Source organism: Ictalurus punctatus, chromosome 6 (genome assembly GCF_001660625.3).
Source record: "Ictalurus punctatus breed USDA103 chromosome 6, Coco_2.0, whole genome shotgun sequence".
Taxonomy (NCBI): domain Eukaryota; kingdom Metazoa; phylum Chordata; class Actinopteri; order Siluriformes; family Ictaluridae; genus Ictalurus; species Ictalurus punctatus.
This window is the reverse complement of record NC_030421.2, coordinates 25,713,609-25,731,386: the sequence shown is the minus strand read 5'-3', so window position 1 is coordinate 25,731,386 and position 17,778 is coordinate 25,713,609. Positions and strand designations below refer to the sequence as shown.

At 37.3% G+C, this 17,778-nt stretch overlaps 1 protein-coding gene across 21 annotated transcripts in view; it reads left to right on the top strand.

Annotated features, from left to right (window-relative positions):
• Positions 1 to 17,778, top strand: part of LOC108266638 (bromodomain adjacent to zinc finger domain protein 2B) — a 67,238-nt gene that overhangs the window by 12,857 nt on the left and 36,603 nt on the right. For all 21 annotated transcript variants that reach the window (XM_047155952.2, XM_047155948.2, XM_053681058.1 and 18 more), the window contains one exon: positions 12,813 to 12,917. In XM_047155952.2, the coding sequence (XP_047011908.1) occupies positions 12,815 to 12,917 (103 nt within the window). In that variant the 5' untranslated portion in view covers positions 12,813 to 12,814. The remainder of the gene's footprint in view (positions 1 to 12,812; positions 12,918 to 17,778) is intronic.

The following is a 17,778-nucleotide window of genomic DNA, read 5'->3' as shown; positions in this document are numbered from 1 at the left end:
TTTGATCAATTACTCTGCCTTCGTTGTTTTCAAGGAATATGGAAGTATCAAAATGGCGTTTTCCAGACATGCTAGTGGTATACACGCGCAGAGTGCAAGATGGTATTGATTTCATGCTTGGAATTCCTAAAACCTACCCTTTTTTTTGTGTGTGTGTTTTTTTTATTATTTTTTTTATTTATCCACCCCCCACCCCCACCCCGTTAATAATTGTCCACATGTTTCTCATTTCAATGAAAATCTCTTTTATGTCTATGTTGTGTGTTTGTCAGCTTTACCTGCTTGTTCCGTGGCATTGAACCTGTCTGGAAGGATTTATGTAAAGACATATATTGTTGCTGTGTTTCTGGCATGAGCAGCACACAAATGTGTGTCACTATTTTATCTTGCCATCCTGCAAGCCCTTGGTGATCAAGGGTCCTTGTATTTATTTATTTTTTTATTCTTACTGGGTTCTAACAAATGTGATTTGCTTTGGTTTAGAACCTCTCTTTTTCATTCTAATTGTCATGAAAGGTTTTCTTAGTGCCTGTTTGGATAATTAATTTGAATTAACTCACTTGATCCTTAAACAAGATTTATATAATGTATAATTATTAATTGGCACATCACAGTTGTGAAGTGGTTAGGGCTGCCACCTCAAAGCTCCAGGGTCCCTGTTCTGATCTTGCTGGGACTGTGGTAGTGTGTGTGTGTGTGTGTGTGTGTGTGTGTGTGGAGTTGCGTGCTCTCCAGGTCCATGTAGGTTTTCACCAGGTTCTTTGGTTTCCTCCCACTTCCCAAGAACAAGAGAAGGTGGATCGACTACTCTACATTGTCCTTAGATGTACGCGTATGTGCACATGGGAGCGTGTGTTAGACTCCTGCCCCGCACCCGGGATAGGCTCCTGATCCATCATGACCCTGACCTGGATAAAGTGCTTACTGAAGATAAATGAATGAATTATTATTTTATTTCATTTTTTATTAATTTAGTCTTGGCCAATTCCCATCCACCACTTGCATCTCTCCTATCATATAACAGCTCCCAATCCAGGATTGAGAAGGCCATCACGTGATTCCCCCGAGACATGTGAAGCCAGCCAACCACATCTTTTCGAATTGCTGCTCATGCTGCATCGCAGGGTGGCATAACACACTCGGAGGAAAGTGCTTTCCGCCCCCTTCTGCATGCATGAGCTTGTGGACACCCATGATTCACTAGTGTTGCTGTGATCGGTTGGGAGAGAGTATGCCATCCCTCCCTCCCTCCCACCCCGAAAGCATGGACTGTTTTGGACTTCCGGTCATGGATGACTATTGCATCGTTTGGATTTGAACTAGCGAGCTTCAGGTGATAGTGACTGCTTTTCTGTTGTTTTCACGCTGCTTCTGGAAAGTAATTAATTTAATGTTCATCTTTTAATGTTCACTTGGAACACTACAGTCTGTTAAAGCAGGATTAACTGCTTGTTTGTTTGAAATGAACAGTAAAAACTATTTTTTAAATAGTGTGACTGTTAATTGACATACCTTTTTTTTCTTTTTTTTTCCCCCTTCAAATTATGTGTGCTAATTATCTGTTATAATATAAGCAGTAGCTCATTTGGCCCTGGTTTATGTGTAACATAAATAATTAAAACATGAGATGCTCATTCATATTCTGTGATGGCTCATTTAATTTATTATTAACGCTAGTAAACTGTCAGGATTAATCGTCTGTGAGGAAGATACTCTCTGCTTTCCGATCCTTTACAGAAGAATGCGTGTTGTTCAAGGAAGATGGTTGAGTGTATCACTATTTATGATTTTATCATTTAATAAGACTGTTTGTATGATGCTTTGCAATTTGTAGTATCTCTCGTTTCGAATATGGATGTAAGCATTCCAAGGGCTGATTTATTTAGTAGTAGCTGACTTATTTTAGTAGTATTTTTTTTTTTTTTTTTTTTTTTTTTTTTTTTTTTATTAGCAAAGAATTGTAGTGAAATTCAGTACGTGTTTATCGGTCACTAGGCATTTTCAGATAAAAGTATTTGTTAATCCCGGCAGTGCTTAGGTTTAATCTTTGCTAGAAAAATTAAGCCTTGGGGCTAATTTCCCATGCACAAATTAAGTGTAGGCTTTGTTTCAGCAGGTTGAAGTTAAAAAGGTTTTCAATGCTGAATTAGCAGGGACAACCCATTTCATTGGGTTTTGAACAGGAGCATACTGATCTGTGTGGGAAAATGAGTATGTAACTAGAGCAATCTATGTAACATAGATAGTATTGAGTGCGAGTATTGAGGGAATAAGTATGCAAAAGGAAATGGTGTGTTGGTAGACAGGAACTGGCTCTAAATAAAAAGAATGTGATGGCTATTCTACGTGACTTCCAGTACTCTCTGCATGCCTGCTACTGTACAAGTCCCTAATATCTTCAGGCATTTCTTGGTCACACTACAGACAGAAATGAGTAGAAATAGTCAGTAACTGATGTATCAGTAGATATGATGAATGGATTTAGTAAGGACTAAACAAAGAACCTTTTTGTTTTTCTTTTAAATTGAGGTTGTTGTTTTTTTTCTTTCCTCCAGAGGTTGATAATTTAGCCGATCTCCTCTTGTCGTATCAGCATTTTTCTTGCATATGTGTTCTACCAGAGATTGCAGGATATGGCGGAGGTTAAATCTGATTTATATCCAACAGCTGTCTCTGGCAGGTGTGTGGTCTTTCACATTTGAAGGCCGTGCTTTCCAGATGATGTGGACTGGGTTAGAGCTTTAAAAAAAAAAAAAAATTAAATATATAATTTGAATCCTTTTATGTTCAGTAGGTTTCAGGTTTCTCTTCTGTTCTTTACTGTAGGCTGCCTTAAGTGTTTATAAAGTGTCTCGCTGTAATTCTAAAGTAAGCAGATTTTCACCTGTTTGTTATTCACGTTACCTGAACATCTAGACACTTGATACTGTATCCTGAAATGAAATGGATTAAATGTACCTATTACAAATATTGACTCTTGTTTGGTCGATAAAATCTGCCCTGTTATGCCAGCTAAAATAGAGAATGTTGTGTTTTTTAGTGATTCAGTGATTTGTTTAAGTTATAATAAATGTTAAAAAAAAATAATAATAAAAAAAAAAATTAAAAAAAGGATACTTGGTAAGATCAGTTCAGGTCAGCCTGTAATTAAATGTTTGATTTATTTATTTTTGACCTTGAGGTTATAGATGAATAAAATTGAAATATTCTGCATGGAGAGAGCGAGTATAATTTAACGGGTTGCTGTGCCACATTTATTCTTTAATTTCATTCTTAGCTCTTCATTGTAAAATGTCTGGTTTGACTAATTAGAAAAGCTTAATCGATCATTATGAGGCTTGACTTCAGCGGGTACAGTGAGAGAGGTCTCCAGGATTAGGTTTTCCTTTAGGACCCAGACTTTGCAAATCACTTCCGTAAGGTCGCAGTGATCTTTTAGATTTTAAAGTTGATCTAGAATCCCTTTTTGTTTTTTTGACCGCCCCCCCCCCCCCCCCCCCCCCTCCTTTCCACTCAGTGCTATTGCAATTCATCTGAAATCCAATGGTGATGTGTGTGTGTGTGTGTGTGTGTGTGTGTGTGTGTGGTTTCTGTGGTTATTTATTTTGTTCCTTTATTTGTCCTTATTTGGTCACATGTATTTGTTCTGATTCAAATATGCTTTATCTGTGATTCATGTTGTCATGTTTATTTTGTTCTATTGATGTTGCCCTTATTTTGTCTCAACTCTGTTATTTCTGAATTCTGTCATAGATTTTGTAAAGCAATCATGAGCTCCTGGAATATGTAAAGAATGATGAGGGAGGCACTGTATAAATGAAATTGAGAGCATACGTTACTTTAAATTGACTCCGGAGTGAACAGAAGAAAAAAGATGTGTTTTGGAGACTAACTGGTTTGCTCATAAATTGACTTGTTCCATGACCAATCATGAAAATGTTTAATTAAAACGTCAGTCACCATATAGATTATTTGTCAATACAGTGCATATTTAGCAGTAATTAAGTTCACAAATACCAGCATTCCTGAGTTGCTTGTCCTGTCACTTTCATTCAGTTTAAAAGACAATGGGAGACGTGTGTGTTTAAGCCTTGAGGGTGACTGTAAATGAACATTTCAGATGTTTGTTTGTTTTTTGACACACACGTCCCCACTATCATATTGTTTTTTAGACAGGTTGTACTTTGCTAAGTGCAAATTAAAAAAATATTTATTTATTTATTTATTTATTTATTTTTTTGCATATGTAGACTGTCTAGGGCTGAAGTTTTCATTATTGTGAATGCACATTCTGGGGGGGAAAAAGGAAAAAGTTTAAAGAGAGAGAGAGAGAGAGAGAGAGAGAGAGAGAGAGAGAGAAGGATGTCCTACAGTTTAGCCTAGTTGCATTTCCTTTTCAAAGTGTTCAGTGTAATGTGATGTTTCTTTTAATCATTGAATTAGGCCACTCATGCAGTAATGCTGCACTAATGGTTAATGCAGAAATAAATTTTGGGTGTAGGTTATGTTTAGGTCACACGTGCCATTTAATGTAATTGCTGGTAGAAAATGAATGCCAACTGATTTATATTGAGAGCATGTTTACGTGCACAGTTACATTAGGCTCTGTTGCTCCTCTACATTACATCAATACAGCTGTTACAAATGTGCATTTAAATTTTTCAGCATAACTTTTCAGCATGATTTTGTCTTTAAGAATCATATAAATTACATTATGCATGTCATGAAGGTGATCTGATGGCGTTATATTCCTAACATAATGTCCATACGTTACAGCTTATTGTATGTTGGTTGAGTTTTATAAAATGGTCTGTCATGAAGTTCTGAAATTAGAAATGAGACCTTGATTTGCTTTTGTGCTTCATTCTGTATCATAAATTTCTTGATAAGATTTGTTTTCGACTAAGGAAAATGTTTTGCTGCCTTATTTTGAACAAATGGTGACTTTAGTTGTGTAATATCTATTTTGCAATTAGAAAATGTTAGCGGTTTTGACACAGAGGTGCCTACCAGCTCACGTGTGGATTCAATAAAATGATGTGCTTTTGACCCACCTTTAGTGCTCATATAAAGAGCAGACCTAGTGTGAAGAATGTATTATCACTTGTGTGTGGTTTGTTTGTTTTGTTTGTTTTGTGTTTGGTTTTTAATTATTTATTTATTTTCTCTCTCTCCTCCTTCATATTTCTATTTTAATTTTTCAATGTCCACTGGCCTGTGTTAAATCATTTTGGGTTTATGTGAAGACAATATAATTCTGATTGTATCCCTTTGCCTGACACTACATTGTGTCCTTGAAATTCTTCTTAATATCCACCGATCAGCCATAACATTAAAACCACTGACAGGTGAAATGAATAACATTGATTATCTTGTTACAGTGGCACCGGTCAAGGGGTGGAATATATTAGGTAGCAAGTGAGCAGTCATTTCTCGAAAAATGAGCAAACGTAAGGATCTGAGTGTCTTTGACAAAGGCCAAATTGTGATGATTCGAAGACTGGGTCAGAACATCTCCCGAACGGCAGGATTTGTGTGGGGTGTCCTTGATATGCGGTAATTAATACTTACCAAAAGTGGTCCAAGGAAGGACAATGGTGAACTGGAGACTGGGGCATGGGTGTGTGGGGAGCAAAGACTAGCCTGTCTGGTCCAATCCCACAGAACAACTTCTGGAGCACAAATTGCTGAAAATGTTAATGCTAGCGGTGATGGAAAGGTTTCGGAACACACTGCATTGCAGCTTGCTGCACATGGGGTTCACGTAGCCACAGACTAGTGCCCATTCTGACCCTTGTCCACTACCAAAAGCGTTTACAGGGAGCATCAGAACTGAACCATGGAGCAATGGGAGAAGGTGGCCTGGTCTGATAAATCACATTTGTGCATGTGTGTCGCTTACCTGGGGCAGAGATGGCCCCAGGATGCACCAAGGGAAGAAGGCCAGCCAGCAGAGGCAGTGTGACGCTCTGGGGAATGTTGTGCTAGGAAACCTTGTGTCCTGGCATTCATGTGGGTGTTTATTGACGCATTCCACCTACTCAACAGTCAGTGCGTTTACATGGACAACAATAATCCACTATTAACCCGATTAAGACAATACTCTGATTAAAAAACTACCATGTAAACAGCAATTTTTAATTACCTTAATCTGGTTAAAGTCATTCTCGAAGTAAACACAAATCGAATGAAGAACATGTGGAGTACTCCTGTTTTACTCACATTATCAACGTGCATTACAGACATGTAAACACCTTAATCACATTAACGTCGTGTGAGAATTTTCACCGCATTCTGCGGCAGGACACAAACAGCAGCGCTCAACCGTTTTATGGCAAAAAAGAGAGCACGGCTGCATCCCGAAGACGAACTGTATGTTGATACCTGAAATTCTGGAGGAACGTTGGACGGCTTGGCGTGGTGACGTAATGACGTGTGCCGTTAATCTAATTATGTTCTATAACATGTAAAACGGGTACATGAAAGGAGGATTCTAAAAGCGACTCATGTAAACACCTTAATAACAATATTATCTTACTCAGAGTAAGGTCAACAAATAGATTACTGCTCTCCAGGTAAACGTGGTCATTGTTTCAGACCAAGTACACCCCTTCTTAGCAACGATATTCCCTAATGACAGTGTATTCTTTCAGCAGGATAATGTGCCCTGCAACACTGCAAAAATTTTATGGTTGATATGTATATGGTGTATATAGCGCACGCATTCTTGCCAATGCAACGTGTGTTGTTTCCAATAACATTTTGAATTACCCAGCTGGACCTGCGTTAATGTCAAGCAGATGTTCTTTGAATCCGTTACTGTTCCAGCAGTGTCTTCATTTTAAAATGCATGTCATGAACATTTGCACATCATCATGCCAAACGTCAGATGGCTGGAGGAGGTCTGCTCTCCTTACTTTTCTTTCTCAGACTGTTTATGAGCAAACCGCCATCGTTTCCCTTCAGTTGACCAAATATATTATTCTCTCAAGCTGCACTACACCTTGTTCTGGAGCATAGCTCTCAGCCACAAACATGGCTTCTTCATTTCGAAACGAGTTTCCATGTTTAATACCTTTCCACTTTATGGTGCAGAACCTCAGTATTGACATACCTGACCAAGCCAGGTGTGGAGCATATTAGTAGTGAGTTTGTTCAGCTCTTTTAAGATGTAGCATAGTTTGTTTATGGCTTTTGATTAAAATAAAATTGAGTGTTTGGGCTCCTGTTTTATGTAGATATTAAAACTTTGTATTTTATTATCAGCAGCAGATCATCATGGCAATGTTGGCAGAGGTAGAGAAACAATTTCTGTAACAATTTAAGAGTAAACAAGATTGGAGAGATGAGAATTCGTATCATTTACAGCAGTAATGAGCTGTTATTTTCTCATAACAAGCAGTTTCTTCATGGCAGTAATGCATTTCATAGCTAAGTGTATTACCTGAACTCTATGGTTGCCGTGTTTACTGATGAGATATTATTTATGTGTAGAAGAAATTATTTAACTCTTCAAAATCTGAAATTAAATCTCCGATACCATCCATGGCTGTAACACAGAACAAGAATCTTGAGAGATTGAAAAATCAATCAATATGTTGCGGTTGGCTTTTACACAGTATCTAATTAAGACTCGGGGAAGTTTCTATAAAGTTTTCTAAGACTATAATTGAGATCTCATGAGTTGATTTTAACAGTTTGAGATTGATTTGAGTCCAATATTGTTCAAAACGGCACACTTTTATGGATGCGCTGTACACCATTTAATGCTGCACGTGTGCAGTAAAAGAAACTAAGGACATTTTTAGACAAGTCTTTGTTTGTTTTTGTTTGTTTTTTTTCTTTCTATGCTTTTTCAGATTTTGTGCTGCTACAGCTTATTGTACACTCTAACCTCCTTTATTTATTCTTACTGTCTCTAAACTTTATGTGCATTCCTCGCATATACACTTGCATCTTTTATGAAACTTCTACAAAAAGAGATGTATTTTATGGTGAAGTGCTTTAACTGCACTGTAGGTCAACCTTGTGAAAATCCTCCTGTCCTACTGATAAGCTTCCTCTGCGTTAGACTGTGTACAAATAACATATTTAATCAAAATCCCATAGACTGTAAACATATAAAGTAAGTTAAAGGAAAAGGGAAGGTCACATTACTGTGGCAGTCCTTATGCTTAAACCAAGAATGATTTTATTGAATTTGTAAATATTACAGTAAGCTGCTTTTTTTCAGGGTCGAGCTGCCTTTAGATCTGACACAGATTGACTGGGATTTATTTAACAGAAGCTCTTGATTAGATATCTTTTCAGGTGCTGCATGTCCATGTGTTTCAGCTCCCACATCCATTATGTGATTTAGTTAGTGCCTTGGAAACTGAAAATACGACGGCTAATGTTGAATGCAGACTCTGGATTCTGCCTTTACACAGATCTGAAGCCCGTTTGTTTTCTGTAAAGAGCACTCTTCAGCTCTCTCCCCCTTTTTTATTGTTCACATCTTTTATCTCTCCACTTCTCATCTGGCTTAGTGATCAGGGTGGTGTGAGGAGCTGATTAACTACTGTTTGATCCTGATGGAAGACATTATTATGGCAGAAAAGCAGAGCATTTATTAGGCTATTAGTATTTAATTTCCCTCTACCTTCCTTTTCATAGTATGCAATGTTTTGGGGCATTTATTTTGCTTTTGTTCTTATGAATTTCTGTTCTTTAAAAATCCAGAATCATTTAAAATTCGTTCAATCTAAGGCACTGAATACAATTCCTGGACATATGACTGATACAGAGATTTGTCACGGATTAATCTCACACGATGACAGCAAATCAGAGGTGGAACTGCCTTATAGTAGATGGGTGCAAACTGAAATTGTATAGCCCTGTCAATCATCACATCGTCTGTAAAATTCAAAATGTGTGTGTTGTAAGAAAATGTGGCTTTTGTGCAAGAGTAAAAACCACTGATGGAAACAAAACACTAGTTAAGTAGATCATTGTTAATTTATGAACCCTGGGTGGTGGGAATTTCTAGCGGTCCTAGAATAAAATTGCTTTGGTTAAAGGTTAGGTTTCTCTCGTACATATAATGGGTGTGGGATTAGGCTAATAAACCACAATCATTTTTCAACCATCAGTAATGCAGATCGTTCTAGATCTGATGGTATTTGTGGGAAACACTGATTTATATGTTAAATATCATAGCAATCAGGATTTTTATTGTGTTTTCTGAAACATTACCAGGCAGTCTAAATATACTGATGCATATTGTGCATAGTGAAAGTGTTTCTGCCATGTTTCCCACCTCTAATGGCTGACTTTAAGTAGCAAGCCATACACATAAAGACGCAGGGACAAATCACAAAGAAGACCCTTCACAAATAATTCACCACTTTGTATCATTCCCTCTCTATCCTTTTATAGAGCACCCTCCTCCCCCAAAATCCCTCCAATAGCTGTGTCTGGGTTCCCCTTTTTCGATTGAACATTTGTGCTTAGTATATCTGATGTTCTAGGAGACTGGTTCATGTTGCTGGATTTAGACAGTGGTGTCGTAGTTAAGGTGCATAAGTGACTTAGAGAGTGGCCAGGAGTGCTGACTTTCAGAAGGATTTATCCTTCTGTGTTACTGAACATCGAGTGTGTGTGTGTGTGTGTGTGTGTGTGTGTGTGTGTGTGTGTGTGTGTGTGTGTGTGTGTGTGTGTGTTTCAATACTGATGTTACATTCTGATGACCAGCCATCTGTTAGCACACTCCCAGACAACACACACAGACAGAAAATAAACGGAGAGAGAGTCAACACCATTACACTAATTAGCTCCATCTGAAATCAAACCTGAGGAAACCAACTCACCTGGAGGGATATTTGCTCTACACCTCAGAGATTAGTCACAGATGAGGTGTTTTTTTATTTCAAACAGCACCCAAGTGATCCTAAATTACTGTCTGCTTGCTTAAAATGACATGAAGGCAGAAATGCTTATTGGTCTTATTGACGGTTTTTTAGCATTTTGACTATTATTATTCCTAATGAGTAGGGCTGGACAATATGACAATATAATGTAAATGTTGTAATAACTTGTCACAATTCCAAGATATAGTGGAGGTGAATTACTGAATAGGTTTTTTTTTTTATTTTTATTTTTTTATTTTTTTTAAAAGTGCAGTACTACTGTATTGCTGGGAAATTGTGGGCAAACCTTTTTATATTGTGATTCACAACATGTATCATAGAATGTCTTTGAGAATCGTGATGTATAGTAATTATCACCGAACCCCACTAATGAGTATGCTGGCCTTTTGACTAACCAGTTTAGATTGTTTAAGCTGCCACGGTGAAAGTTTAATTTGCAAATTATTTTGATTTAGGATTTCACAGCAGAGATCTGTCTGTCTATATACCTATCAAGAGCTTCAATTATCTTTTCTATTCAATGATCTCTATGCCTTTAATGTGGCATGGTGGTTGGTACCAAATGGGCTTATTTGAGTATTTCATAAACTGCTGATCTCCTGGGAAGTTCTCACATAATACTCTAGAGTTTACACAGAATGGTGCAAAGAACAAAAACCTCCTGTGATAGTAGGGTCTGAAACACCTCGTTGTTGAGAGAGGTCAGAGGAGAATGTGAAGACTGGTCTGAGCTGACCTGAAGTCTATAGTAACTCAAGTAATCACTCTTTATAGCCGTGGTGAGCAGCTGACCATCTCGCACATCAGACCTTGAGATGGATGGGCTAGCAGAAGACCATGTCAGGTTCTACTCGTGTCAGACAAGAACAAGAATCTGAAGCTTTCATGGGCACGGACTTGCTGAAACTGGACAGTTGAAGACTGGAATTTTTTTTTTTCCTTTTTTTTTTTTTTTCTTTCTTCCCCCTAATCTTCATCTAATCTGTCCAGTTTGGGTGAGCCTCTGTCTCAGATTCCAATTCTGAGTTTTCCTGCTCACCACAGTTATTATATCCTTTCTGGCAGCTCGAACCAATCTAGCCATTTTTCTCTGACCTCTCTTACCAGCAAGGCATTTCCACCCACAGAACTGTCGCTCACACAGTGCTTTTTTTCTTCTTCTTCTTCTTTTTCTCTCCATTCTGTGTAAACACTAGAGACTGTGTGTGTGTGTGTGTGTGTGTGTGTGTGTGTGTGTGTGAGAGAGAGAGAGAGAGAGAGAGAGAGAGAGAGAGAGAGAGAGAGAGAGAGAGAGAGAGAGAGAGAGAGAGAGAGATTGATTCCCAGGAGATCAACAGTTTATGAAATACTCAAACCAACCCATCAGGTACCAACATCCATGCCATGATCAAAGTCAGAGATCATGTTTTTCGTTGTTTTTCATTGTGAATGTTACCTGAATCTCTTGAGCTGTATCTGCATGATTTTTTTGCATTGCGCTGCTGCCACATGATTGGCTGATTAGATAACTGCATTCATAAAGTGGACAAGGAATATTTATTGTAATCTGCATTTTAATGACTGTTTTCAATCGTGCAAGTAAGTATTCAAAGGATATAAATACTTTTAAGCATATTTAAAGCAAGCTAAAAGGAAAAAAAAAAATAAAAATTTTCTTAGGAAAAATGGTGAATGAAATATTACTCTGGAACGTTCTTAAAGGTGGATGAACCGGAGGAAAAAATATAATGTTGGCTTCAAATGTGCAGCACTAGGCATATCACGGATTTCTGCTGGTCAGCATATTTGCATGACGCAGTGTTGCTCAATTATAATTTGCAATGTATTAAAATGTGCAAATGATATTACAGCCAATTTGGTTGTTCCGCGCACACAGACGTTCAACTAATGCATAATAACGCACTGTGAATGCATGTGTGTTTGATTAGGAGCAAAGATGCCAGAATTTATATTCCATGGAGTAATATCTGTCCATCTTCCTAATTATGGGGTGTGTGTGTGTGAGATATATATATATATATATATATATATATATATATATATATATATATATATATATATATATATATATATATATATATATATATATATATATATATATATATATATATATATTTTATATATATATATATATATATATATATATATATATATATTTTATATATATATATATATATTTTATATATATATATATATATATATATATATATATATATATTATATATATATATATATATATATATATATATATATATATATATATATATATATATATATATATATATATATATATATATATTATATATATATATATATATATATATATATATATATTATATATATATATATATATATATATATATTATATATATATATATATTATATATATATATATATATATTTTATATATATATATATATATTTTATATATATATATATATATATATATATATATATATATATATATATATATATATATATATATATATATATATATAATTATATAATATATATAAAAAATGTGTGTGTGCACGTGAGAGAGAATGAGCACGAACAAGGGCCCCTGTTATGCTGTGTTTCTTCTGCTCTGTCAGCTGGAACACCTACTGTGCATGTATGTGTCCAAGTCTTGCCTGCTCATGAAACATATACACCGAATGAACAAACAAATGACTTGTAATTTCATGCACTTTTTATATTCATTTTCATTTTATATTTATTTTAAATGTAGTGTATTGACATGATTGTGCACACACACACAACTTGTAATTGTTAACTGGAAATGTTTTCATTTGTTACATTTAAATGTCAACAGTAGGTGCCTTTATTCTAACATATAATGCACAAAGAGATGTTATTTTCTTTATATGCATGTGTTGATTTCTTGTGTGCAATGTATTGCAGTTATGGAGTCTGGAGAGAGATTGCCATCCTCCACCCACTCCCAGCCATCCATCAGCTCCTCTGCTCCACCTCCAGCTTCATCACCAAACATAACGAGTGATAGTGGTAAGATGATGGCCGGTGCATGCACACACACACAAACATGTACACAAAAATCACAATTTAGAAAAAAAAGGCATAAGCCTTTACACTAGCGTAAAGAATCCCCACACCATTGAGCTCCTAACCCTATGAGAGATTAGTGCGTCTTGCTGAGCGTGTAGTGTATTATAAAAGTTTGAAAATAATGCCGAATTCAGTAGTAGTGTTGAAAAGAAATTTGGTGACTTTTTAAAATGTATTTTTAATTTTATTGTTTTGACCAAATTAGGGTGAAAATGGCACAGGTTTACGGCACTTTTCTCAGTCAGCTATGACGAAACACACACACATGCTGTACCTAGAGCAACCTGGAAAAAAAACCAAACAAACACATTTACAGCATTTTTGTCAGATTTTAACAGCCATTTCAAATAGTGTTTTGAAACCTCATCTTGTTGTTCTGTTTCTGGTAAATGGGTCTCTCCCTAATCAAGTGGATAGGAGCTTGGTCTTGGATGACCGAAAATAACCGCCCGGGAGTATTGCCAAGATGGGACGCCAAGTGGACAGACTATTAGAAGCACTTTGGGGGCACTTGCAGTCATATGTTCAGTTTTGTGTAGGATTAAACTGACTACACAGTAATGGTTGAAGGTTTAGACCAGTGTGTATTTATGCCAAGACACCAGTTTGCTGTGTGTGGAAGGTGCTCTGTTGTTTATTTAGATACAACTCTTCAAAGCAGGAGTGTATATAGTGTTCTTTTGCTGCCAGTAGCCTAATTCCTGTGTAAGAAACCTGAACCCAAAGCACACATGAGAAAGGTGTATGAATTTGAGTTCTGGCTGGACGATAAAACGGTATCTGTATTTATCGATGGTACATGTTTGTCGGTAACGATAGAAAAAATGTTCAGTATAACGCTTGATAAAAAGTAAACAGGCATGAAGAAGTTTGTTTGCATGAACAACCCTCAAGTGTGCGCTGATCCTGGATCATAAACAGCCTATCATATGCCTTGTTAAATGAGTGTGTTAGGAGTGACAAGCAAACTGCCAATAACAAGTTGCGTATCTGTGGGGTTCGGTTGCATCATCGCCATGTGACATTAGAACACACGCGGAAATTAGTTCAGAGCCTGCTGAGGAGATTGTAAATAAAAAAAGGACATATCGGCTCGCAGTGTGACCGTTTTTTTGGTTTTGTTTTTTTCCATCTGACCAACATCAGAACACCGCTGTGTGTAAGATTTGCAAAAAAACCGTCCTAGCCAAGTATGGAAAAACAAGCTGTGAGAGACTTGTAGTGCACATGTGCAGCGCTCCACACATGTACAGTGCGTGTGACTGAACAACGGGCAAGGAAGGAATCTGACATTTTGCCGCTTTTTGTGGTTTCTGTTAAAATGTTTGCTCTGGGGGGGACGGACAGTGAGTGTCCTCGGAGCAGGAGCTCGGCTCGTCAGACGCGGACCTCAGCACAGCGTTATCCGGAAGTAAATGTTAGAGTTTTAGACGAGGCTAGGCTAACTATGATAACAGACTGAGCACAAACCAGAGCACCATGAGTCTCGTTCTGTGCTGTAATGCGATGTTGCTCTCCCTTAAAGTTTGCCTTTTACACTGCACACATTTTGTAACATTTTATTTATTAAGTTCAAGAGTTTCTTTAACACTTATATGAAGATTCAATAAACAAGAGAATATATTTGTTAAAGCTAAAATGATTTGTTCTTTGCCTTACTAAAGTGGGCAAATTCAAACCACTTGGTCTTTTGTTTAAAAAAATTCAAATGTATCAGTAATTATCGATACCGTAGGATATGAAAAGTTATATTGTGATATTTTTTTTTTTTTTTTAATAGCTGTACCGCTCAGCCCTAATTTGCATGCACACTTTCCAAACATAAAATGCGCTATGTGCAGGGGAGTGTAAATGCGAACTTGCGCATAGGTTTTTTGTGTAAGAGCAAAGCAAATCTGTCGTGAGCGCGATTGATTTTTGTACACAAACTTCCCATGGAATAAACTAACTACATAAGCACTGTGCTATGTTAATGATGTGTGTGCTATTACAGCTGAGAGAGAGAAAGCCTCTAGCAGCCCCTGCTAACACATTTCTGACAGGTTGGTTGCAAAAGGAGAAGCTGCTGCTTTAATGAATGCCAACAATTAAAAAGCCCCTCTTTCTTTTCTCTCAACTGTTGACAACCTTTAGCTCCTGAGAAAGAGAGTGCGAGAATGAGGGAAACTGCTTTTCTCTCTGCAGCGATTGTCTAGTGGGTAGGCGTGTACTATTGCACATATGTATATGATTTTACTGTTTGATTTCCCAAGTTATTAAAAATATAATGCAAATGTTCTGTGATTTGTGACATTTATTCATGATAAGAACAGAAAGAAGCTGTCTTTCCGTGCATTTCTGTGCATACACACTGAATGTGTGTGGGAGATCATTTTATTTCACCCAGGCAGGGTGGTGATTAAAGCCGACAGTTCAGTGACACCTCTGAAGTCAGTCCAGAAGAAATAATGGAGATTGCTACTCATTTATCTGGTGGGTGCTTCCCTAAGGAGCACATTATAGAGCACATTATTTTACATCTGCTGAAGATTGTATCTGCTGGCTGTGTGTCCTTTGGTTGTTAATATGCTCAATTGCAGTCAAGTTCTTCCACAATTTCTTTTTCTCATGACAAGCCTAACCAGTTAATCAAAGGACGTTTAGTTTATTGATTTGTAAAGCACATTTAAAACAACATATGTTAAAACCAAAGTGCTGCACAAGAAAAATAGAACAGAATTAAATCACATTAAAAGAGTAAACAAAAACCCAAGAAAAGGCCAATGAAAAAATTTTACACCCTCAATTAAAATACAAATAATACAAGTAAGTTTTCAAGGAGGATTTAAACACAGAAATGTAAGGGGAAGATCTAATGTGGAGAGGAAGCCAGCGAGAAAGCCCAGTCACCTTGAGCCTTACAATGTGAACAACTGTTTGAATTCATGCTGATTCCATCCATGCAGGTATCTTTTTATTATTCTCATGTGTATTATAAGCAGATTAAAGTAGGTAAGAGTTAAAAATGAGCATAAAAGACATCCCCCCCCCCCCCCCCCCCCCCCCGGCTTTGCAAGGCTGCCCACATGATGAAAGACGAATGTGTTGATTGATTCTATATGACTGGGACAAAATGACACCCTCTATACACTGGTGATGCTGCAGTGTCTGAACAGAGTACTAACTGTAGTTGTGTATGTGGAAGTTAAATTTAATTGTTCTGAGGCTACAGATAATGATGCCATTAATATTAAAAAGGTATTTACTTATGCCATTGTGGCATGCTGAGGAGACTGAAGAGGAGGAGATGGATGTTGGCCTCCTCTGCATTCTCGTCTCTTCTACCCTGCTATAGACATCAAGGCCCTTGGAGAGCTGGCTGATAAATATGCAGCTCATCAGAATGAGAATGAAAAGAGGATATTTTCCTGGTGTATATGTAACCTGGCATGAAGGCAGCTCAGTGCAGGGAGTCTTTTTTGTTTTGTTTTTCTTGAAGAGATTTTTTTTCTATCAGCTTTTGTCTGTCGTCTTGTCTGTGCAGTAAAACTAGAGATTACACACATATTCCACTTTCTTGTGTGTGTGTGAGACCCATCTTCTTGGTGGCAGCTCGTGAAGGGAACAGTGGCTCTCTCCTTCCCTCCATAGTGCTAGAGTCTTTTCCTCGGGCAAGAGAGAATAACCCTTGAGCCCCCCTTATGAGGGTTTCAATTATCTAGATTATACCTTTTGCCCGCACCTTTTCTATCTAGATGTTCTAATACCATCCTTCATGTCTCTGTAAGGATCCAGACTAAAATAGATCCTCAGTATCCCAATACTGTTCGCAAAAGGTGATAAAAGGGGTGACTTGTTTGCTGTAAGGTGTGACCCATGTTGATGGAGGAAGAGATCCTGGTGCTTGAGAAATATGATTTGCTGTGGCTACCACTGTTTCAACACTGTACTTTGGCTCATACTTCACCTAAACAGGAGGTTGGAATGGCTCACTCCAATCCATTGGCTGGTCAAAACATGCTCTGAGTCCTGTGATAGCTTAACAACTGCTAACTTTCCAGAATTCCCAGTAAATGTTGGCTAAGGGTCAATTGAGTGAATAGAGAGGGTTATAATCTGCTTTACCTGCTCGAGTATATTATTTTTATAGCCCTGATGTATAATCTGGTGGAATTCCGCTGTGCTGTGCATCCCTGTTTTTTGGGCTCCAAGGTGGGTGGGGAATAAGGATGATGAAGCAAAAAACTTCAACTATGGCTTCAAAACACTTCCAAAAAGCGGTTTCTAGACTTTGGTACAGACTGCATCTTAGAGAATAAATGTTTACTCATGCCAAATACTGAAGAGTGGACAAGGTTTATAATCCTCGAAGCAGTATCACCAGATATAGCAATCACAAAACTTTCTCCATTTGCTATACATAAGGGTATCACAGGAATAGCAGGAACTGTAGAGGTGAAAGTTATGATTTGGACAAATTCTAGTGGAATGCTGTAAAAAGGCAAATGCAGAGAATTTACTACGAGCCACACTACTCGCTGGGGTTCAGATAAAGACATCACCTCATCCAACATTAAACTACCACAAAGGAGAGATCTGCACTAAAGAATTGGATGATGCAGAGGATGATGAATTTTCCTGTGAGCTCAAACCCAAAGGAGTAGTAAATGTGAAAAGGATAATCAAAAGAAAGTAATAAGTTATCAAATGTGGTGAAGAAGACCACAACATGAAGAGCTTCAAAAACCACCCAAATTCTATAATTGTACAGGAGACCATTTGGCTGCATCAAAAGAATGTCCTATATGGATTAAGGAGAGGG